Raw genomic sequence first — 20,546 nt, 5'->3', positions numbered from 1 at the left:
ATTCAGACATTTTGTGCTCCAAATTCAAATGTATTTACGTCTCCTTTCCCTTGATTTAATTGGTCATGTTTTCAGATTGTAATTAACTAGAAGTCATTCTTGGATATATTCTTGCAGTCCCAATGTGCATATTCATAATCTCATAATGAGGTCTTAGATATATCATTCACGATTCACAATTTCCAATACCAATTACTTGTTATTTTCAGCAAATATGTTTATCATAGCTTGATTCTGACATCGAACAAGATTTCCTTTGCTTAAAATAGGTTTAGCTGTTCATTTTCCGTATTGAACATCTGGTACTCCATCTGTTGTTGCCATCTTTGAATCCAGCTGTTGCTTCAGTTATAAGCAATATCGTCATATAATCTAGTGCTACCATCTCAAGCTACACCACTTTCACTCCAACCAGCTGCCAGTGGACGAGGGCTCTCTCACTCTCCTCATTCTTTTCATCTCCCCCTTTGAATGAGGGAGGATGAGGGAAGAGAGGTGATGAGAGTCAAACTTTACTGACCAATAGTTTACCGCAAGTCGAGAAAGTGAAAGAGGAAAACAGCTTCTAAAAGTGGGATTTTGAAAAAGAAAGTTTTTGGAAAGACGTTTGGCTCAATATAAAATAGTAGAAGAGGAATGGAGAACTGTGCACTTGAAGGTAGTGAATCTCTCTCTCTCTCTCTCTCTCTCTCTCTCTCTCTCTCTCTCTCATGGAAATGATGAATCCATGTTTTTCGTCGACAAAAATCGAACTGAATCAAAATGATGAACTAGGATTTGATACTTCGTGGGGTTAGAGAATTTTTCAACATCTTTTTTTTTCTCGCTCTCTTTCCGTTTTCTTCGTTCTTTTCTTCGCCTTCTGATTGAATTTCAAGGGCGGGAAGACACAGAGAGTGTTTCGACAAGAGAGAAAGATTCCTTTTTCGAACCCGCGAATGCCATCCCTCACGTGAAAGGCTTCTTCACACAGGAAGTTAGTTTGTGGGTTGGTGGGTTTGTGACCGTGCTTTCCTCTCCCTGTCTGCCTGTCTGTTTGTGTATGTACGTATCTATCTTTCTATTTTTCTGTGCTGCAGGTGGTGTCATATGACGTAAAGCGTAATTTTTTTTTCACACTTTTTAACGAAAGACAACCGTAGCAATAGTGATGAACCAAGAGCTATAACAGCAGAATATTTATTTGATGGGGAGGAAATTGGGCAGTGGGGTTAATTGGGTTAAGATTGAGTCTGTAAGTGAGATGTAAATGATCCTTAAAGGCTGTGCGTCCCTCTTTTTAAGAGTGAATGTTTCCGGGCCATGCAAAGGGTAGATTGCATGCGTGTCGCTATAGTAGTTGCATTTGTGAAAGGCATTCGCCCTCGCCACGGACATGAAGATGAACAATTAATAGTTGACCATTTAAGCTTTAATTATTGCGCTGCATGAAACGGCGACTGCACGAGATTGTTATTAAGACGATCCGTCTCGGATTGCCCCAGGTACTTTTATAGAGAGAGAAAGGCGGGGGGGGGGGGGCGTTGCTGGGTGGAGCTTGAAAGGGAACTGTAGAAAACTTATTAAACAGAACTAAAAGGAATCTCTTTAAAACAGAAAATTAGAGAATGTTGATTGTATGAAGGAATCTTTGATAATTCAGCAAACAGGTTAATTGCATGACAAAGAAAAGAATCTTTTTATAATTCAAGATTTTTTTTATAGCGCATTTTCATAGAAACATGAATGTCAAAGGTTTGAATGATCGTCAGATATTTACCCAAAGATATTTCTTGAGTAAACAGCTATTGTGTGACCTTCTCGCAGTTAGAAATAAAACAATTTTCTTGTTTTTTTTTTTTAACACGGTTTCTGCATATTTATGCAAACTGAGATTCTGTGTAGCACGTTTTGTTACGTGATCTATAAAACATTTTTCTCCACGACTGATTACCAAAACATTATCTTAATAACGTATATGTGATAGATGGAGTGATTATCTCTGTTATTTTGTGAATTAATATCATACTTTGTTTGTAATTAGCTCGTTATTATTCTGATTTTTCTTCTTAATCCCTCCGTTATGGTTGGGTAATCATTCCCGGTCGCAATTTAGCCATGGCTCTGCACATTCTCATTATCATTTTATTAGCTGTTTGTACAAGAGAAGCACATTAGAGTCATGTGCCTTTTATATCCCCTCGTTTCCCATTTATGCGCCTTGTGACTGTCATCCCTTGATTGGTCAACCGTGGGCCATCGTCCTCTTGCCTCAGTGCTTTCCAAAGCTCCACTTAAGCCATTCCATCTTTGTCCGGTGATTTTTACTCTGCATAGCTCCAGCTCTACATCCTCCTCCTCCTCCTCCTCCTCCTCCTCCTCCTCCTTCCTCTTGCTTTCTCCTCATCTTCATGACCCATGTCATCTTCGTTTACCTTTCTCATCTCATTTCACACAGTTACCAATTTTACGGGCGAGTGGGGATGTGCACACGATCTCCTCCCCTCCTTACTCAACCTCTTTCTTCCTTCTTTCCTTTCTTTCTTTCTTACCATTTGTCTGTCCTGTAAAAAGCGATTCAGTCGTTCGTCTTCAAGTGATGCTTTTCCACACGTTCTATTGTAGTCCCTGCTCCTTTAGATCAGGTGGTGGCCCGTCTGAAGAGCTATTGGGCTGAATGCTTCTACGTACTCTCTCTCTCTCTCTCTCTCTCTCTCTCTCTCTCTCTCTCTCTCCTATGTGTGTGTGTGTGTGTGTGTAGAACCGCTTTAGCCTTCGTTGTTAACGCCAAAAAGTTAAATGTTCATGAGGTAATAAAGCGTCCTCCCCGAACGTCTCATTCGCTGGGTTATCGGTACTCGATACTCGATTTCATAAAAGGTAAAAGACAATTTCTTTGATGAATGTCAGCCAGTGTTCATGATTAAATTTTTAAGCAATTTCTATGGGTGTTCATCCTTATATATTTGTTTGGCGTTGGATAGAAACGTCCTTAGAACACAAGGGAAAAAAAATTGAAGCAAGGTTGTCTATTTATAGTTGGCTATAACATTTGTTGATTTTTATACTTTTCACCCCCGTGTCTCTCTCTCTCTCTCTCTCTCTCTCTCTCTCTCTCTCTCTCATAGAAAAGACGGTATAAGATTCTTATAGTATCCCATTTATATCCAAATTTTTATCATTTATGTATAGCATGATCTCAGTCATTGAAGGCAATTGCCTTAGTGGCGTCAACGTCTTTCCTACAGGAATCCTTGTTTGAAAAAACCTTAATCATTTCATTTTAATTATTCTATCACTACAGCATTGTTTCAACAATCCTTTGTCTTCATCAACGGTTGTAGAAGCAGTGGCGTTGTGATACAATAAAGGAAAAGGAATGATTATCGTTTCTTTCACCAAAAGCCCACGGCAGAGAGTAGGAAGAAACTACGAAAATGAAAAGATTTCTGTAGGAAACACGCTGACGCGCTTAGGGCAATTACCTTCAATGAAAACTGCATCAGAGAGAAGCAGTTTCCTGAAGGCATATATTCACGCACATGCAGTATTTATAATTTATGAATATATATATATATATATATATATATATATACGAATCTACTGTGCAGGAAATATTACAGCATACAACATACATAGGAAGCCATCTTTCACCAGTCAGCAATTTTCCTTACTTTCCACATGACCAAACCATCTTACAGTACTCTGAACCATCGTTTTGGCTATGCTTATCTTTTACATCACTTCTACATATCCCCATATCACTAGCCCTTTATTTTTTTCTCATGCCAATTATACTACAGAAATGGTTCATCTGAACAACTTTTACTTTATTTTCCTTCATCTATGATCAATGACGCTTCAATTCCTCAAGCAAGCATTGGACGAAAAATCCCCTCATAAATTCCCACCATGTCGTTCCATAGACAATATACTTTGTCCAGTCTTTTATCACTCAACCCCCCCCCCCCCCCCTTCCGTACCTTACTTTCTTCATCTATTCACTTCCTCTCACAAAATACCACTGAGCTAATTTTATTCCCAAGTACATATATGAATCAACCACTTTGTCTTTCAACTAATCAATATTAATTTATCCATATCCTTGAATTTCATCATTTTTCCATTAACACTCATAATCATACTTTTGGTTTTTACTTAGTCTTAACTTTCCTCTTTCACGTTTCCTCAAGTTTATGCTGTTTTTCTTCATTTTCCCCTTATATAAATAACAACCATTCTATATCCTATTCCAAACTCGTTTTTTTTATCCCACATCGATACATTAACTATTCTTCTCTGATTCTTTTCTTTGAAATCTTTGGTAAGAAATATGACATTTTACTCAAGCAATTCATTGTAATTTGAGGTTTTTTTGTTTGATTCCTTTTTCCATAAACGATTATATTTCTATAGAAATTGTTTTTATTCTTTTTTAATTCTTCTCGATAAAAACGTTCAGGTATCTGTGTAAATGGGACATTTTTTCCTCCATTCACTTATATCTAAGAGTTGTTTTTAGTAGAAACATTAAAATTTCTGCTAATAAAAGAAACAATTTTGGTAGGTGGGGATCGCGATATGTGAGTATCGTCTTACTGATACGTTTGTCATCGGGGCATAGAGCAAGCCAAGTGCAAAAATTCTTCCTTAATGAGCAACCTGCCTCTCGGTCCTACAGAATATTCAGGCGGGGAAGAACAGGGGAGAGAGGTAAAGGGTGCAGAAAGACGGAAATCAGAAGAGGTGGGAGGGAGGATAAATGTGGTATTGAGGAAAGACGGAATTAAGGATAGGTGACAAATAATAGCTGGAAGAGTTAGGAAGAAAACGAGAAGGAAGGATGAAAATGATTATGAAAGACTCAATTAATAGAAAGAAAGACTGAATGAAAAGGGGATTATATATGATTTAATATGTATGTGAAGAAAGAGACTATGAAAGAATTGGGAAACAAATAAGAACAGACATGAAAGAAGAAGAAAATGGAAGAAATATTGTAAATAAGATTAAAGATTTCCAAACAAAAGATAAGAAGAAAAGTAGCCGTTAATGAAAATTGTAAATTGGGAAAAGAGATGGTAAAGATAAAAGGAGAAGGAGAAGAAGAAGGCTTAGAAAGCTTAGGAAAGGAAAATAAAGACAAACGAAATCGTAAATAAGATAGATACTAGTGGAAGTTAATTTTTGGCAGATGTAAACCTTTGCAATTATTTGTTTCATACAGATGCCTACATTAATACTTTGGTCCGTTCTTGTGCCTTTGAACTTCCAGCTTTTACAACCAATTATATTAGTTTGTAATGCCTGTTGATTTATTCAATGTCATACTTTCGGGCATAATTTCTGTTACCATTGGATTTTTCAATCATATTTTTCTTCTTTCCAATAGATTGCTTTTTGTTAGATTATGTTCTTCCTTGTATAAAAACTGCATTTTGCAGAAGGACACGAATGGTGAGCTTCGTCTCTTCTATTTTCTCTTTCCTTATTCTGCGCCATAAACACTTACCTCCAGTGTTCTACTGATGTGATTGCTTGTATACAGTTTGTGTGTAGGTGTGAGTGCCAAGTCTATTTGCCTTCTATGTGCCTCTGGAACGCATTGAACCAGCCAAGGCTGATGTTAAGAGCTTAGAGAGAGAGAGAGAGAGAGAGAGAGAGAGAGAGAGAGAGAGATGATAGAATAGAGTTGTACGTTCCACTGAGAGCAAATTGTTTATCCTCGAAGATCTTGAAAGGGGAAAGCAGGGACAACACTTATTAATTCAATCATACGCAAACACACTTTTACTCTTTCGCATATTCGGTGTCCTATTGACACACACGTACTTGTTCCAGATGTGTATTTATATGATGGATAGAAAAATATAGGGATTCGGAAAAAAGAGCTGAAAGTATTTTTTTTTTCTCATTCATGTTTTTCTACTATTAGATAAAAGAAAATAATCTCAAGAGAGTTATGAAGACAGCAGTCTATAAGATTTCCCATTTCCCCTGAGAGAGAGAGAGAGAGAGAGAGAGAGAGAGAGAGAGAGAGAAATGTAATGTTTTGAGCAGAGCAAGAAAAAACTGAAATATCAGGCCACTTATCCCGAAGGGCCTGAGGAGAAGGGAAAGCGCCCAGAGGCAACGACAGCCAGAAGTAGGCATCACAGTGCCTCTCTCTGTTATGTCTCCCGACAGGAGGTGCCTTTGCTCCTGTGTCGAGATTGTGCAGCTTTCATCATGGCCCAGTGTCATCTCGGGGGAAAGGATATTCCATGCCGAAAATGGCGTTAGGTCAGTGTTATAAGATGTGGCAGGAACGTAGGACGTCGGGTCTCAACGACGCGATGGTGATCCTTAGCCAAGAATATCATCAGGATGTAATGGCACCTCCGGCGGAGGAGAGAGACTGCAACATCTCTCTCTCTCTCTCTCTCTCTCTCTCTCTCTCTCTCATAAAACAGACTATCAGTTTATCTCTTGCACATGCACTCATGTATACCACACACACACACACACACACACACACTATATATATATATATATAATATGTATGTATGTATGTATGTACGTATGTATAATCAGTAGAAATGTATAAATATGTATTATGTATATACAACAAATAACTTTTATACGCAATTTTGCAACATATGCTGTTTCCTCTAACAGTGGATCCCCCGAGAAAAAAAAATACACGTAACTGGCCCTGTCGTATTAATCATCTGACTGTTGAAACGGGGATGAAATCCGTGTGCAGTCAAACATGCAATACACAAGTTGCTTTATACACCTACACAGAAGGCACATCAAAAGCATGTCGAAGCCCTTTCCGGAGACTGTAACATTCATCCCTATTTCCCACCACTCTTACGCTTTCTGGATATTAAATCCCTACCTTATTTATACGCCTGACACCTCTTTCTATGCCTTCTTGTCCTACTGTGTAGCACTCCTTAATTGTACATTTTTCATAAATGTCTTGACCTTTATTTTTTCCACATGATCGAACAACCGCAAAATACTCTTATCCACTTAAGCTAACCCGTTTACTTCTACGCATAACATTTTCATCTCTCACTTCATTCTCCACATATAAGACGGAAGCAGTACATTTTAACAACGAGTTTTATTCTTTTCAGTAGACTTTTGCCCTTTATGGAATCCACATGGTCAAATAATTGCTTGGTACTTAATTCACTAATACTAAACCTATTTTTTTTAACAGTGTGTGTGTAAATGAGGCTAATTAAAAGTATTGTTCAATTGAATAATAAAAGCTAAATCGATGATTTGCAAAATAAGAAGTCGTAGTTATGTGTACCCCCATGGAAGTTAACTGAAACACATAAATGTGTTAGTTTATGGTATACTGTACTGTCTCTTGCCGAACCCATGGTTTGAGAACATGGGTCATATGGTCGACTCTTGAATGCAGGACTATTGAAGTGTCTGAGATGATTCAAATGACTCAAATTTCTTGAATGATACTCCGTTCGATTATGCAATGTTCAGGTGAAAGATGTGCATATTGAATGCCATCTAATTATCCTTATATATTGTTTATTTTTGTCCGAAATGTTATTTTATGTACATACGACTTTTCGTTATATATTTTTTTCTATTTCAGTGATTTTTTTTTTGTCGTCATGCAATTTCATTTATATATTTTTATTCCGTTTTCCTTGCTAGGGTGTTCCATGTTCCTGTCGTGCTTTATCTTGTTTTGATTCTTTCCCATCTGGCTTTTATTACTTTCTTTTATTTGAAGACTTTAGAAAGGATTACAGTTGGTTCTATGTCATCACTGGTTGTCTTTTGTTCGTAAACTGTTTGAAGAACTGTGTTTTTACTTCCTGCATGCGAGTTGTAGCTGTGGTTGCCAAGGTTAAAAATAGCCTGCAAATGACAGGTACTCAAATAAATTTCCTTATCTCAAATTCTCCTATACCATCCTCCTTCTCTCTTTCATCCTCCTACTTGGCCTCACCGTTCTTCCTTTTATTTTCCTCTTAAGATCTTTTCATGCAGAATGGTATCGTTCTTCGTCTTTCATTTATAAAGGGAGAAAATGTTAGCTAGACAGATCACCAATGCATCCCGTACTTAGCGGTCTCCGTTTGTCTCGCATTTCGTAACTGAATATTACAAATCTCCGATAGAAACGATCACATTTGCCTTCATCAATTCATATTTTTTTTTCGTTTATATTACATTGTGATTGTCAGTCAAGTTCCTTAGAGGCAGGAGCGCTCCATGCATTCTGTTGATTATGTTTATGGCACTTCATTAAGTTATTATGCACAGAGCATAATGATTAGAGCTCAGATTCTGCTAATTAGCGATATTTATACATATTTTTTTCGTATTGCGCTGTTAAGCGAATGAGAAATATTCTGAAAATTGTATCACAATTTGATATGCTTAATTATTGGCCAAGAGAAAATTTTTATTCGAATAAGTTTTACCGTTCTTAAAGCAAAGTTTTTTATTATCATTTAAAATTATTTCATAAAATTCAGCTTTTTATTCGTCAATAATTTGGGAAGTTATAGTAGGTGATATAATAATAATAATGATAATAATAATAATAATCATCATCATCATCATCATCATCATCATAATGGTAGTCGACGTATATTGAGAAATAATTATGAACCACTGAGTAAATCCTTCTCGAGAAAATTTGTAAATTACAAAACATAGCGATAATGTTAATGCGCTAAGGAAGAACTTTTCATTTAACTAAGTTGTCACGTTTCTACAAGATTAAATCACCCTGGAAAATCGTGCACAGTTTGATCCAATTATTCTTGTCCAGGCGTGAAACTATGTATTTTGGTGTTATTGTAACACTTTTCTCTACGCTGTAATTTCAGTGATTAGAATTTTTACATTTTGTTGCGGCGTCCAGTTAATGTACAATTTTCTTTTATGTTTGAATCTGAAGAATTATGTTTATTGGCTGACCGAGACTGAATTGTTTCATCTATAAATTTGTTTTTATGTTTTTTCTTATTACTTCATTATCCATTGCATTCTATATATGTCTCCACACGCTCACAAACATCCTCTCTCTCTCTCTCTCTCTCTCTCTCGTTCTCTCTCTCTTTATATATATATATATATATATATCTTTATATATATATATGTGTGTGTGTGTGTATGTGTATATATATATATATATATAGATATATATATATATATATATATAGATATATATATATATATATATGTGTGTGTGTGTGTGTGTGTGTGTAAGCACCTACCCTAATTATCAACTTATGTGACTCGCATTTGTACTGATACCATGTGTTGACCATGACTGTATTTATTAAACTCATTTCTTTTTCTTTTTCCAGGAAATTGCCTCGTTGCTCATTAGCTTCGACCGTCACTGTGATTGGCTGTCAAAAGAGGTGAAAATAAGGTGAGATATACCACTAATTTTGCAGTCTCTCTCTCTCTCTCTCTCTCTCTCTCTCTCTCTCTCTATATATATATATATATATATTGATATATATATATATACATACACACAATATATATATATATATATATATACTGTATCTATACTATACATACAATACTGCATATATATATATATATATATATTCCATATTGGAAAAATCAAGAGTATGTAAGAAAACCCACTATGTATGGCATATGTAGGCTATGAGAAAGCTTTAGATTCTGTCAAAAACTTAGCATTAATGAAAGCCCTTCAAAAACAGGAAATAGAGGAATCTTATGTTAAAACACTTGACAATATATATACAGGAAGTACAGCAATTCCAAAACTATATAGAGCTAGTGAGAAAATTTCGATTGAGCAGGGAGTTAGACAGGGAGACCTCATCTCTCCTAAATTATTCACAGCATGTCTAGGAGAAGCTTTTAAGAATTTAGATTTGGAAAATGTAGAAATTAATGTTTAGGAATACTTCAACAACTCAAGAATTTGCAGATGACATGGTTGTTTAGTGAACCATGGGAAGAATTACAAAAGATGGTAGAAGATTTCAATGAAGTAGAAATGTACATCTGAAAATGAATATAAGTCAAACTAAGATAATGTTCAATGAAAATGCAGAGATACAGTGTTTCCTCAGGACCCGTGACCGAAATTAAAAGGAAAAGCATAGGATGAAGAACATTTGGTTAGCAAAATGAGATCATGAAAAGTAAAATGCCGCGCTCTCTAAAAAGAAGTGTTTTATCAGATGGTTTTACCCATATTAACTTATGCATCACAGCCTTACTAAAGCCTTAGAACATAAGCTAGTTACAACTCAGGGATCATTGGAAAGAATAATGATAGGAATAACACTAATAGACAGAAAAAGTGCAATGTGAATACGAGAGTAAACTAAAGTAGAGGATATTCTAACAATATATGACATAATGAAATAAACATAGGTAGAACATATAATGAGAATGACAGGCAATATTCAGTATATATATATATATATATATATACACGCAGATACATTCATACATATCTCCTCCTACGCCTATTGATGCAAAGGGCCTTTGTCAGATTTCGCCAGTCGACTCTATCTAGAGCTTTTAAATCAATAATTCTCCATTCAGCATCTACTTCATGTTCCATAGTCCTCATCCATGTAGGCCTGTGTTTTCCAAGTCTTCTAATGCCTTGTTGAGCACAGTTAAAAGTTTGGTGAACTAAACACTTGGGAAGTGCGAAGACAGGGCGAAACTATCTCCATATAATATAATATATATATATATATATATATATATATATATATATATCCAACATCAAGTATATTATTGTAATGGGGGTTAACTCGTAAAAAGAGAATCTTAACTGTCATTGCCACATTCATATTTTAATTACCAAGTCAAAGATAAACTTCCCAGTAATAGAGTTTTTTTTCCAAATTTCTTGAATCCTACACAGACACAGATGGCTCGTCACCATTTCGTCGGTATATTTAAAACTTTTCACTTGTATCAATACCTTTTAACACTTACGAAATATACATTATTTTTATTAAGCTATCGACCTTCATTTTCCGTGTGACTATTCCATTACAAAACTCCCGTCCAAACCTTTACTTATATTGACTTTTTTACTAATTCTACTTATCCCAATTCTTATTACCCTTTCAATTTTTCTTAAGCACTCAGTTTGTCTTTAAACCTTCGCCTTTATTTTCTTTCAATAACATTAAACATTCACATCTTTATCTAAGAACAGATAGCTCAACCATCCATACATTCATCGTATCTTTTACCACATAAACTCCATGCCTCTTTCTAATTTCATGATTCAACTGTTTTAGGATTTTACTTTTCTGTCATCCTACTCTCATCCATTGTGTTTACTCCGAAGTGCATTTACTGATCAGTCTTAATCATTCTTCCACTTTAGAAAATTATATTGATCGCTCAGTCGTCTTAGTTTTCTTTTACCCTCATAATAATATTCAAGCTTTTAGGATGCAATCGAAGGTGAGTTTGAATACAGTGACAGGTGGGAGGCTAGTTTGATGCAATAGCAAATCTTAGACAAGGGTGTGTTATGTTTCAGTGGCTATTTGATATTTTTTTGTGATTTGGCTGGTTCAAGATATCAGAAAAGTAAAGTAGATGTACAGTATGTAGAAAGTTGTGGTACCAGGGAATTACTTGTGAGTGAAATCTGAAATGGTTGTTATTTGCAAGTGATATGGTTATAGTATATATATATATATATATATATGTGTGTGTGTGTGTGTGTGTGTGTGTGTGTGTATGTGTGTGTATTGTGTATGTATAATGTGGGCATACATACTTATGAACACACACTTTTGTACGCTAGTACCAGATATGATACAAGATTATTGTCATCATTTGATGTAAGATAGTAAACAGAATACCAAAAGAAATCTCATAATTTGTTTATGTACAGCCGCCAAGTTGTTCTTGCCAGATTTGAAGAAAGGGGCGTAATAAAGCAATGAATAAATACCTCGACTTGTAGATCCAGTGCATGTGTAACGTTCCAGTAATCCCTTGGAAAGTCTTTTGCAATACGATGGGAATTTATTCATGTGGAAAATTTCTATTTTATCTTTCAAAAAATTAACTTTGAATACAGAAGGAAATTTTCTCTATTTTCTTGTGTGCATATGTTTGTTTAAATGCTATATTACAGTTGCTCTCTCTCTCTCGCTCTCTCTCTCTCTCTCTCTCTCTCTCTCTCTCTCTCTCTCATATTCCTTTTTGACTATTGCCCTCGTACCTCAGTATCTGAAGAAAAATTAAGAATAAAAATGCTCTCCTTGTGTGCAACATCAAGTCTCTGTCGTTAATGTAACGGGTAGTGTAAGAGAATTTATCTCTTTCGAAGGGAAGTAAATTTATGCGTTTTATCCTACTATCTACATATGCTGCACACGCGAGTTTGGTGACATTTTTGTGTGTCTTATTGACTTGCAGCGTTTGAAGCAAAGTAATTTCTTAATTTCTTAATTGCTTTGTAGATTGTATAAAGAAAAAAAACAAGAAACGCTTGTTTGTTTCATGTGAGTTCCTTTTCCCAGCGTGTAATGTCATTTTCATGTCCTATATTGCAAATAAAAGGAAATCCAACCAGAGAAAGAAACCCTTACCTTAATTCAATACAGTATTTATATTTCACCATATTCGCTTTTCCTCGAAGGGCGTAATACTAGAAGTTAATGGGTACATGGAATTTTGTTTATATATATATATGTATATATATATATATATATATATATATATACAGTATATATATATATATTCGAGCCTGTCACCCTATGGTTTGATACAGTAGTAACGTGTGTTTATGCATGTTTTCTAATTTCACGATTGAAAAAATTTTAACGTTGATCGTAGATGCCAATTATTAGTTAAATATAGGAATATGTCTTTTACGACAACTTTTGACGGAAACTGATAGTTGCTACTTTAGGGATACTGTATGACTTTATGAAAAAAAGACTCTAATTCTCATTTACTTTGGCAAACGATTTTTTGAGTATGGTACACTTCACAGAAAGGTGCAATTAAGAAGGGGAAATCACAAAATTTTCACAACATTAAAGTACATTGCAAGATATTTTTAGTAAGTAAGAGAAATATCACAAGAAAGGAAAGTCAAATGCGACCTATTTGCCCCAGAATTATGGTCCTCTATTTGACGAATATTTCTTGATATATATCTGACTGGAAAATAAGACACGAGACAATGGAGCACCTTAGCCAAATAGGATTTCTTCCGGAAGACTCAGCAGAGTTTTAGGGACAGAATGCCAGCTGGAGCAGATTCGCTAAAATTCTATGCCATAGTTAGAGAAATATTGCAAGAGAGAAACAGCTGACCACTCTGTTAGATTATTAGGGTTCTCTGTTTTATTTCGGATAATTTCTAAATATAGTGGAATGTAGTGATGTTTAGGTGCGAAGGAAATTCGTTAGTTTAATGAGTACGTGCTCATTGATTTGTGTGTTTAATTCATTGGGTGTCTACTTTCGCATCTTAAATGTCGGCGTGTGCCATAAAATTTATTACCACAGAGATATTTATGACGAAAACGAAAAATGAAGCAAAGTATTGTGGTACCTATGCTTATCACCTTTCTGATATGTGTTCACAGCTGAAGTAATATTCTTGAATGTGAATCAGGTGTTTTATATATACTCACACGATTTGAAAAACACCAGTGAATCCAATTTACAGAGACTTGTTCTTTAGCAATTTTTAATAAGGTACAGGTTTCTCTGATTTTATCTATCATGCAGTGCATAATAAAATAATTAATGTAATTTCGTTGTTTTGTTTGCAATAGGGGACTTTGTGAGAGAGAGAGAGAGAGAGAGAGAGAGAGAGAGAGAGAGAGAGTTATTCATTAATAATGCATAATGGACATCCAGCAAACATGAGATCAAATTGACGACGCTGTTTTTCAACGAAAAATGTGGCAGAACAGTATTGGATGGTTTTGCCGGGCATTGCTTTATTCGGGAGTCTGTGTCTGTTAGCATAAGAATTTTAAACCAAAGTCGTGTGTTGGCCGTAAATCTTTGATTACCTTATTTAACCAACAGACTCTAAGCCCCTCACTGTCACTACAGGATTTGATCCCTTCACTTCCGAGTTGGATCTCCTGAAATACATCGCTGGAAGCTGCCGTAATCGTGTAGTGTTATGTGTAGCATATTGAGACCTCTTTTGCATTGATGTTGCAAATAGGGACTGTGGCCACCGGGGGAAAGGAGATTCGGCTTTGCATTTATGCGTAACGGAGCCTAACTTCTTGAAGGCCGTATTTGGTGTGGAGCTTTAGTGGGAGGTGGCATCGTCTACACATAGTGACCATTTGAATGGATATGCCTGGGATCCTTCTCACAATTTTCCTGCGTTATGTAATGCAACGCTTGTAGATGTGATTACGTTATGTAATATTCAGAGATGCTGGCCCGTGTTTTCACCTTTTATTTTCTCAAATGGCTTCTTTTGATATCCTAGTGTTTGTTTCATAAAGCATAATCGTCTTCGCGTTTGTAGGTAGTAGGTTGGCTAGGGTACCAGCCACCCGTTGAGATACTACCGCTAGAGAGTTATGGGGTCGTTTGACTGGCCAGACCGTACTAAATTGGATCCTTCTCTCTGGTTACGGTTCACTTTTCATTTGCGTACACATACACCGTATAGTCTGGCCTAGCCTATTCTTTACAGATTCTCCTCTGTCATACACCTGACAACACTGAGATTACCAAACAATTCTTCTTCATCCAAGGGGTTAACTAGTGCACTGTAATTGTTCTGTGTCTAATTTCCTCTTGGTAAGGGTAGAATAGACTCTTTAGCTAAGGCAAGAAGTTCTTCTAAGAGAAAGACACTTCAAAATCAAACCTTTGTTCTCTAGCCTTGGGTATTGCCATAACCTCTGTACCATGGTCTTCCACTATCTTGGGTTAGAGTTACCTTGCTTCAGGGTACACTCGGGCCCTCTATCCTATCTAATTTCTCTTCATCTTGTTTTTTTTTTTTTTTTCAAATTTTATAATTTATATAGGAAATGTTTATTTTAATATTGCTAATGTTCTTAGAATATTTTATTTTTCCTTGTTTCCTCTCCTCACTGGGCTATTTCCCTTGTTGGAGCCCTTGGACTTATAGCATCCTGCTTTTCCATTCGGGTTGCAGCTTAGTAAGTATTAATAATGATAATAATAATAATAATAATAATGCATATACCAAGGCACTTCCACAGTTTTGGGGGGTAGCCGACAACAAACAAAAGAAACAAAAAAAAAAAGGGGACCTCTCCTCTCTACGTTCCTCCCAGCCTGACAAGGAACTCAACCGAGTTCGGCTGGTACTGCTAGGGTGCCACAGCCCACCCTCCCCCATTATTCACCACAGATGAAGCTTCATAACCCTGAATCCCCTACTGCTGCTACCTCCGCAGTCATCTAAGGCACCGGAGGAAGCAGCAGGGCCTACCGGAACTGCGTCACAATCGCTCGCCATTCATTCTTGTTTCTACCACGCACTCTTGCCTCTCTCACATCTATCCCCCTATCACCCAGAGCTTTCTTCACTCCATCCATCCATCCAAACCTTGGCCTTCCTCTTGTACATCTCCCATCAACTCGTGCATTCATCACCTTCTTTAGCAGACAGCCATTTTCCATTCTCTCAACATGGCCAAACCACCTCAACACATTCATATCCACTCTGGCTGCTAACTCATTTCTTACACCTGTTCTCACCCTCAACACTTCGTTTCTAACCCTATCTACTTGAGATACACCAGCCATACTCCTTAAACCAGTGGTTCCCAACCTTTTAAACATGGCGACCCATTTTAGAATAAGCAATCAGGAAGCGACCCCAATCATTAAAATATCTTATATACACATTCATTTTTTTTTTAACAATAAACTGCCATATATTGCGATTATTGAATGATAGATTATCTGTTCGTGAAGTAACTATACATTCCTTAAATTCATAATTAATTTCCAATTTATTCATAAGAAACTCCAAAGCTGCTACAAAAATTAATTATTTGTAAATCAATTCAAAATTATTAGAACACAAATTTCCAACGTTATGTAAAGCGGTGTTTATGAACTGACCTTAATGAGACGACTGGTATTGCAGTTTTTAGCTAGCAATTCTATCCTGGGCTCCGTTGTCATCTTCCACATTTAATTAATTTCGGCATTTGTTTTTAAGGATGAGAAGTTGGGAGAAGTCTGCTTCACATAACTAAGTTGTTGGGAACGGCAATAAATTCCTTATTGCGATTTCTGATATTACTGGGAATTTTTGGACACTTATTGCCCAAAATTCTTGTAGTTGCAGTTCACCAAACCATGATTTAGCTTCAAAATTGTTTTTTAAGTCGATGAACTCTTCTTCTGCTGCTTCAGGGACCTCAGATACACTGGCATTGAAAGGGTTGATTGTAAGGGAGGAAGATTTGTAACATTCATCATAAAAATAACTTCTTATTTGAACAGTAAGATTTTCCAACTGCTCTGATATCAAGCCATATAAGTCATCGATTTCATTTGCCGCTTTTTCAACTAATTGGGCAAGTGTTGGGAACATACACAATTCCTTTTGGTTAATTTTGGTGATCCAGAGTTCCAATTTCATTTTAAAAGACAATATCTTTTTCAGACAAAGATACTGTATAATCGTACTTTCCTTACCCTGTAATCCTGTATTCATACTATTAAATATCTCAGAAATGTTGACCAGGTATGCCAATTTGCACAACGTAAATTCATCCGTAAATAATGATTCATATTCACTTGCATTTTGAGAAGCGAGAAATATTTGCAGCTCTCCTCTCAAATCAAAAAATCTCTTCCGTGCCTTTCCTTTCGAGAGCCACTTTACCTCTGTGTGAAACAGTAGTGCTTCATGCGTTGAACTCATATCTCCACATAAAACTTTTAAGAGCCATGTTGCAAGTGGCCTTGATTTAACGACATTTAATGCTTTAATCACTCGGTTAAGCACTCCTTTGAATGGTTCGGGTAACATCTTGGTAGCTAATACTTGTCGATGAACCATGCAGTGAGTCCCAATTACTTCTGGAGTCACTTTTTTAACTAGCGATTGAACCCAGACTTACAGCCGAGCATCCTAGGTGCCCAGTCAATACAAACTCCGCACAATTTCTCCCATTCGATCGAACGTTCTTTGAAGAAATCATCAGTTAAATAAAAAATATCAGCAGCAGTAGTTGAAGTTTGCAGAGGCTTACAAAACAAGAAATCTTCTTTATTTTTTTCATTTTTATAATACCGAACATACACAAGAAGTTGTGAAAAGTTTGTCACATCAGTAGTTTCATCAAGCTGTTACATTAAGTTTCATAGTACGATGCAAACATGGATTGATAAAGGGAACATTTTCTCCCGATTCATGACAGTATGATCCTAAGAACCACTCTAGGTACTCCAAGATAGGTATTATAATGAGTTTTAGGTGTCCGTGAGGTCAAAGAACTGAGCCAGCGAAAGATTGTTGGAGTCTAACCTACACGTGAGCCAACCCATTCAGTTATTTAACCATTGATGTAATGCTCTTGCAGGAACGATTTGAGTTCAGAAAGTATTGAATTCAAAATGTTTAAACATTCAGAAAATATAGACTCTTTGGTATGGTACCTATTGTGCAAACATGCAGCATATTCTATAAAATATTTTAAGTGGTCTAATATACCAATAACTGTTACTGTTGTGTTACTCTCCTTGTAAAAAAAATTATTTAACTGTCTTAACATGTTTTTTTTTTTCACCTTATTTTATATAATAATCCCATTCAGCTCAAAATCGATTGGCGACCCCAGGCACTGGTGTAGCGACCCCATTTGGGGTCGCGACCCACAGGTTGGGAACCGCTGCCTTAGACACTTCATCTCAAACACATTCAATTTCTGTCTCTCCGTCACTTTCATTCCCCTCAACTCTGATCCATACATCACAGTTGGTACAATCAATTTCTCATACAGAACTCTCTTTACATTCATATAGGTTGTAGGTTGGCCTGGGCACCAGCCGCCCGTTGAGATACTACCGCTAGAGAGTTATGGGGTCCTTTGACTGGCCAGACAGTACTACATAGGACCCTTCTCTCTGGTTACGGTTCTTTCCCTTTGCCTACACAGACACCGAATAGTCTGGCCTATCCTTTACAGATTCTCCTCTGTCCTCATACACCTGACAACACTGTGATTACTAGACAATTCTTCTTCACCCAAGGGGTTAACTACTGCACTGTAGTTGTTCAGTGGCTACTTTCCTCTTGGTAAGGGTAGTAGAGACTCTTTAGCTATGGTAAGCAGCTCTTCTAGGAGGACACTCCAAAATCAAACCATTGTTCTCTATTCTTGGGTAGTGCCATAGCCTCTGTACCATGGTCTTACACTGCCTTGGGTTAGAGTTCTCTTGCTTGAGGGTACACTTGGGCACACTTTTCTGTCTAGTTTCTCTTCCTCTTGTTCTGTTAAATTTTTTATAGTTTAAATAGGAAATATTTATTTTAATATTGTTACTATTCCTAAAATGTTCTATTTTTCCTTATTTCCTTATTTCCTTTCCTCACTGGGCTATTTTCCCTGTTGGGGCCCTTGGGCCTATAGCATCCTGCTTTTCCAACTAGGGTTGTAGCTTAGCATTTAATAATAATAATAATAATAATAATAATAATGCCCAACCCTATATTTTTTACTACTCGCTTAACTGCCCCCAACACTTTGCATCCTTCATTCACTCTCTGACGTACATCTGCTTCAACTCCACCATTTGCTGCAACAACAGACCCCAAGTACTTAAACTGATCCACCTCCTCAAGTAACTCTCCATTCAACATGACATTCAACCTTGCACCACCTTCCCTTTTCGTGCATCTCATAACCTTACTCTTACCACTTAACTCTCAACTTCCTTCTCTCACACACTTCCAAATTCTGTCACTAATCGGCCAAACTTCTCTTTCACGTCTGCAACCAGTACAGTATCATCGGCAAACAACAACTGATTTACCTCCCATTCATGGTCATTCTCGTCTACCAGTTTCAATCCTCGTCCAAGCACTCGAGCATTCACCTCTCTCACCACTCCATAAACAAACAAGTTAAACAACCACGGCGACATCACACATCCCTGCCTCAGCCCCACTCTCACCGGAGACCAATCGCTCACTTCATTTCCTATCCTAACATATGCTTTACTACCTTTGTAGAAACTTTTCACTGCTTGCAACAACCGCCACCAACTCCATATAACCTCATCACATTCCACATTGCTTCCCTATCCACTATATCATACGCTTTCTCCAGATCCATAAACGCAACATACACCTCCTTACCTTTTGCTAAATATTTCTCGCATATCTGCCTAACTGTAAAAATCTGATTCATACAACCCCCTACCTATTCTAAAACCACCCTGTACTTCTAAGATACCATACACTTTTCCAACTATACTCAACAAACTAATACCCTTTGAATTACAACACTCATGCACATCTCCCTTACCCTTATATAGTGGTACAATACATGCACAAACCCAATCTACTGGTACCATTGACAAAACAAAACACATATTAAACAATCTCACCAACCATTCAAGTACAGTCACACTCCCTTCCTTCAACATCTCAGCTCTCACACCATCCATACCAGATGCTTTTCCTACTCTCGTTTCATGTAGTGCTCTCCTCACTTCCTCTCTTATAATCTCTTTCTCATTCTCATCCTCCATCACCAGCACCTCAACACCTGCAACAGCAAATATATCTGCCTCCCTATTATCCTCAACATTCAGTAAACTTTCAAAATATTCCGCCTACCTTTTCCTTGCCTCCTCTCCTTTTAATAACCTTCCATTTCCATCTTTCACTGTCTCTTCAATTGTTGAGCCAGCCTTCCTTACTCTCTTCACTTCTTTCCAAAACTTCTTCTTATTCTCTTCATATGAATGACTGAATCCCTGACCCCACCTCAGGTCAGCTGCCCTTTTTGCCCTACTTAACTTGTGCTTTACTTCCACATTGTTCTCTCTATATTTTCCATACTTCTCTACACTATTACTCTGCAGCCATTCTTCAAAAGCCCTCTTTTTCTCTTCCACTTTTACCTTCACTCCTTCATTCCACCATTCACTGCCCTCCCTCATGCTGCCTCCAACAAACTTCTTGCCACACACATCACTTGCAATCCCAACAAAATTTTATTTACTAACTTCCACTCCTTCTTTAAATTACCAGTTTCTCTTTCTTTCACTTCGTCATATGCCATTTTCAACCTTTCTTGATATTTACTTTTTACCCCTGGTTTTATTAGCTCTTCAACCCTCACTAGCTCCCTTTACATCCACCTACTCTATTCCCCCACTCTTTTGCTACAACTAATTTTCCTTCCACCAAAATATGATCAGACATACCGTTAGCCATACCCCTAAACACATGCACGTCTTTCTATCTTCCAAACATTCTTTTAGTTATCAACACATAATCCATTAATGCCCGTTTTACCACTCTTCTATTTTCCACACTTACCATGTATACTTGTTTTTATCTT

The 20,546-nt window shown here is 36.8% G+C and overlaps 2 protein-coding genes across 5 annotated transcripts in view; one reads left to right on the top strand and one right to left on the bottom strand.

The window, feature by feature from the left end:
- Positions 1–9,330: 9,330 nt before the first annotated feature.
- The window catches only part of LOC137645853 (calmodulin-binding transcription activator 2-like), a 142,446-nt gene continuing 131,230 nt past the window's right edge, over positions 9,331–20,546 (top strand). For all 4 annotated transcript variants that reach the window (XM_068378840.1, XM_068378839.1, XM_068378842.1 and 1 more), the window contains exon 1: positions 9,331–9,394. The gene's annotated coding sequence lies outside the window, so the exon portion shown is untranslated. The remainder of the gene's footprint in view (positions 9,395–20,546) is intronic.
- Positions 16,217–17,002, bottom strand: LOC137645420 (zinc finger BED domain-containing protein 5-like). The gene has a single exon (XM_068378226.1). It carries the CDS (start codon positions 17,000–17,002, stop codon positions 16,217–16,219), a length of 786 nt encoding a protein of 261 aa, XP_068234327.1.

Source organism: Palaemon carinicauda, chromosome 8, assembly GCF_036898095.1.
Source record: "Palaemon carinicauda isolate YSFRI2023 chromosome 8, ASM3689809v2, whole genome shotgun sequence".
Lineage (NCBI taxonomy): Eukaryota > Metazoa > Arthropoda > Malacostraca > Decapoda > Palaemonidae > Palaemon > Palaemon carinicauda.
The sequence above is the reverse complement of the archived record's forward strand: the minus strand, read 5'-3'. Positions and strand labels throughout refer to the sequence as shown.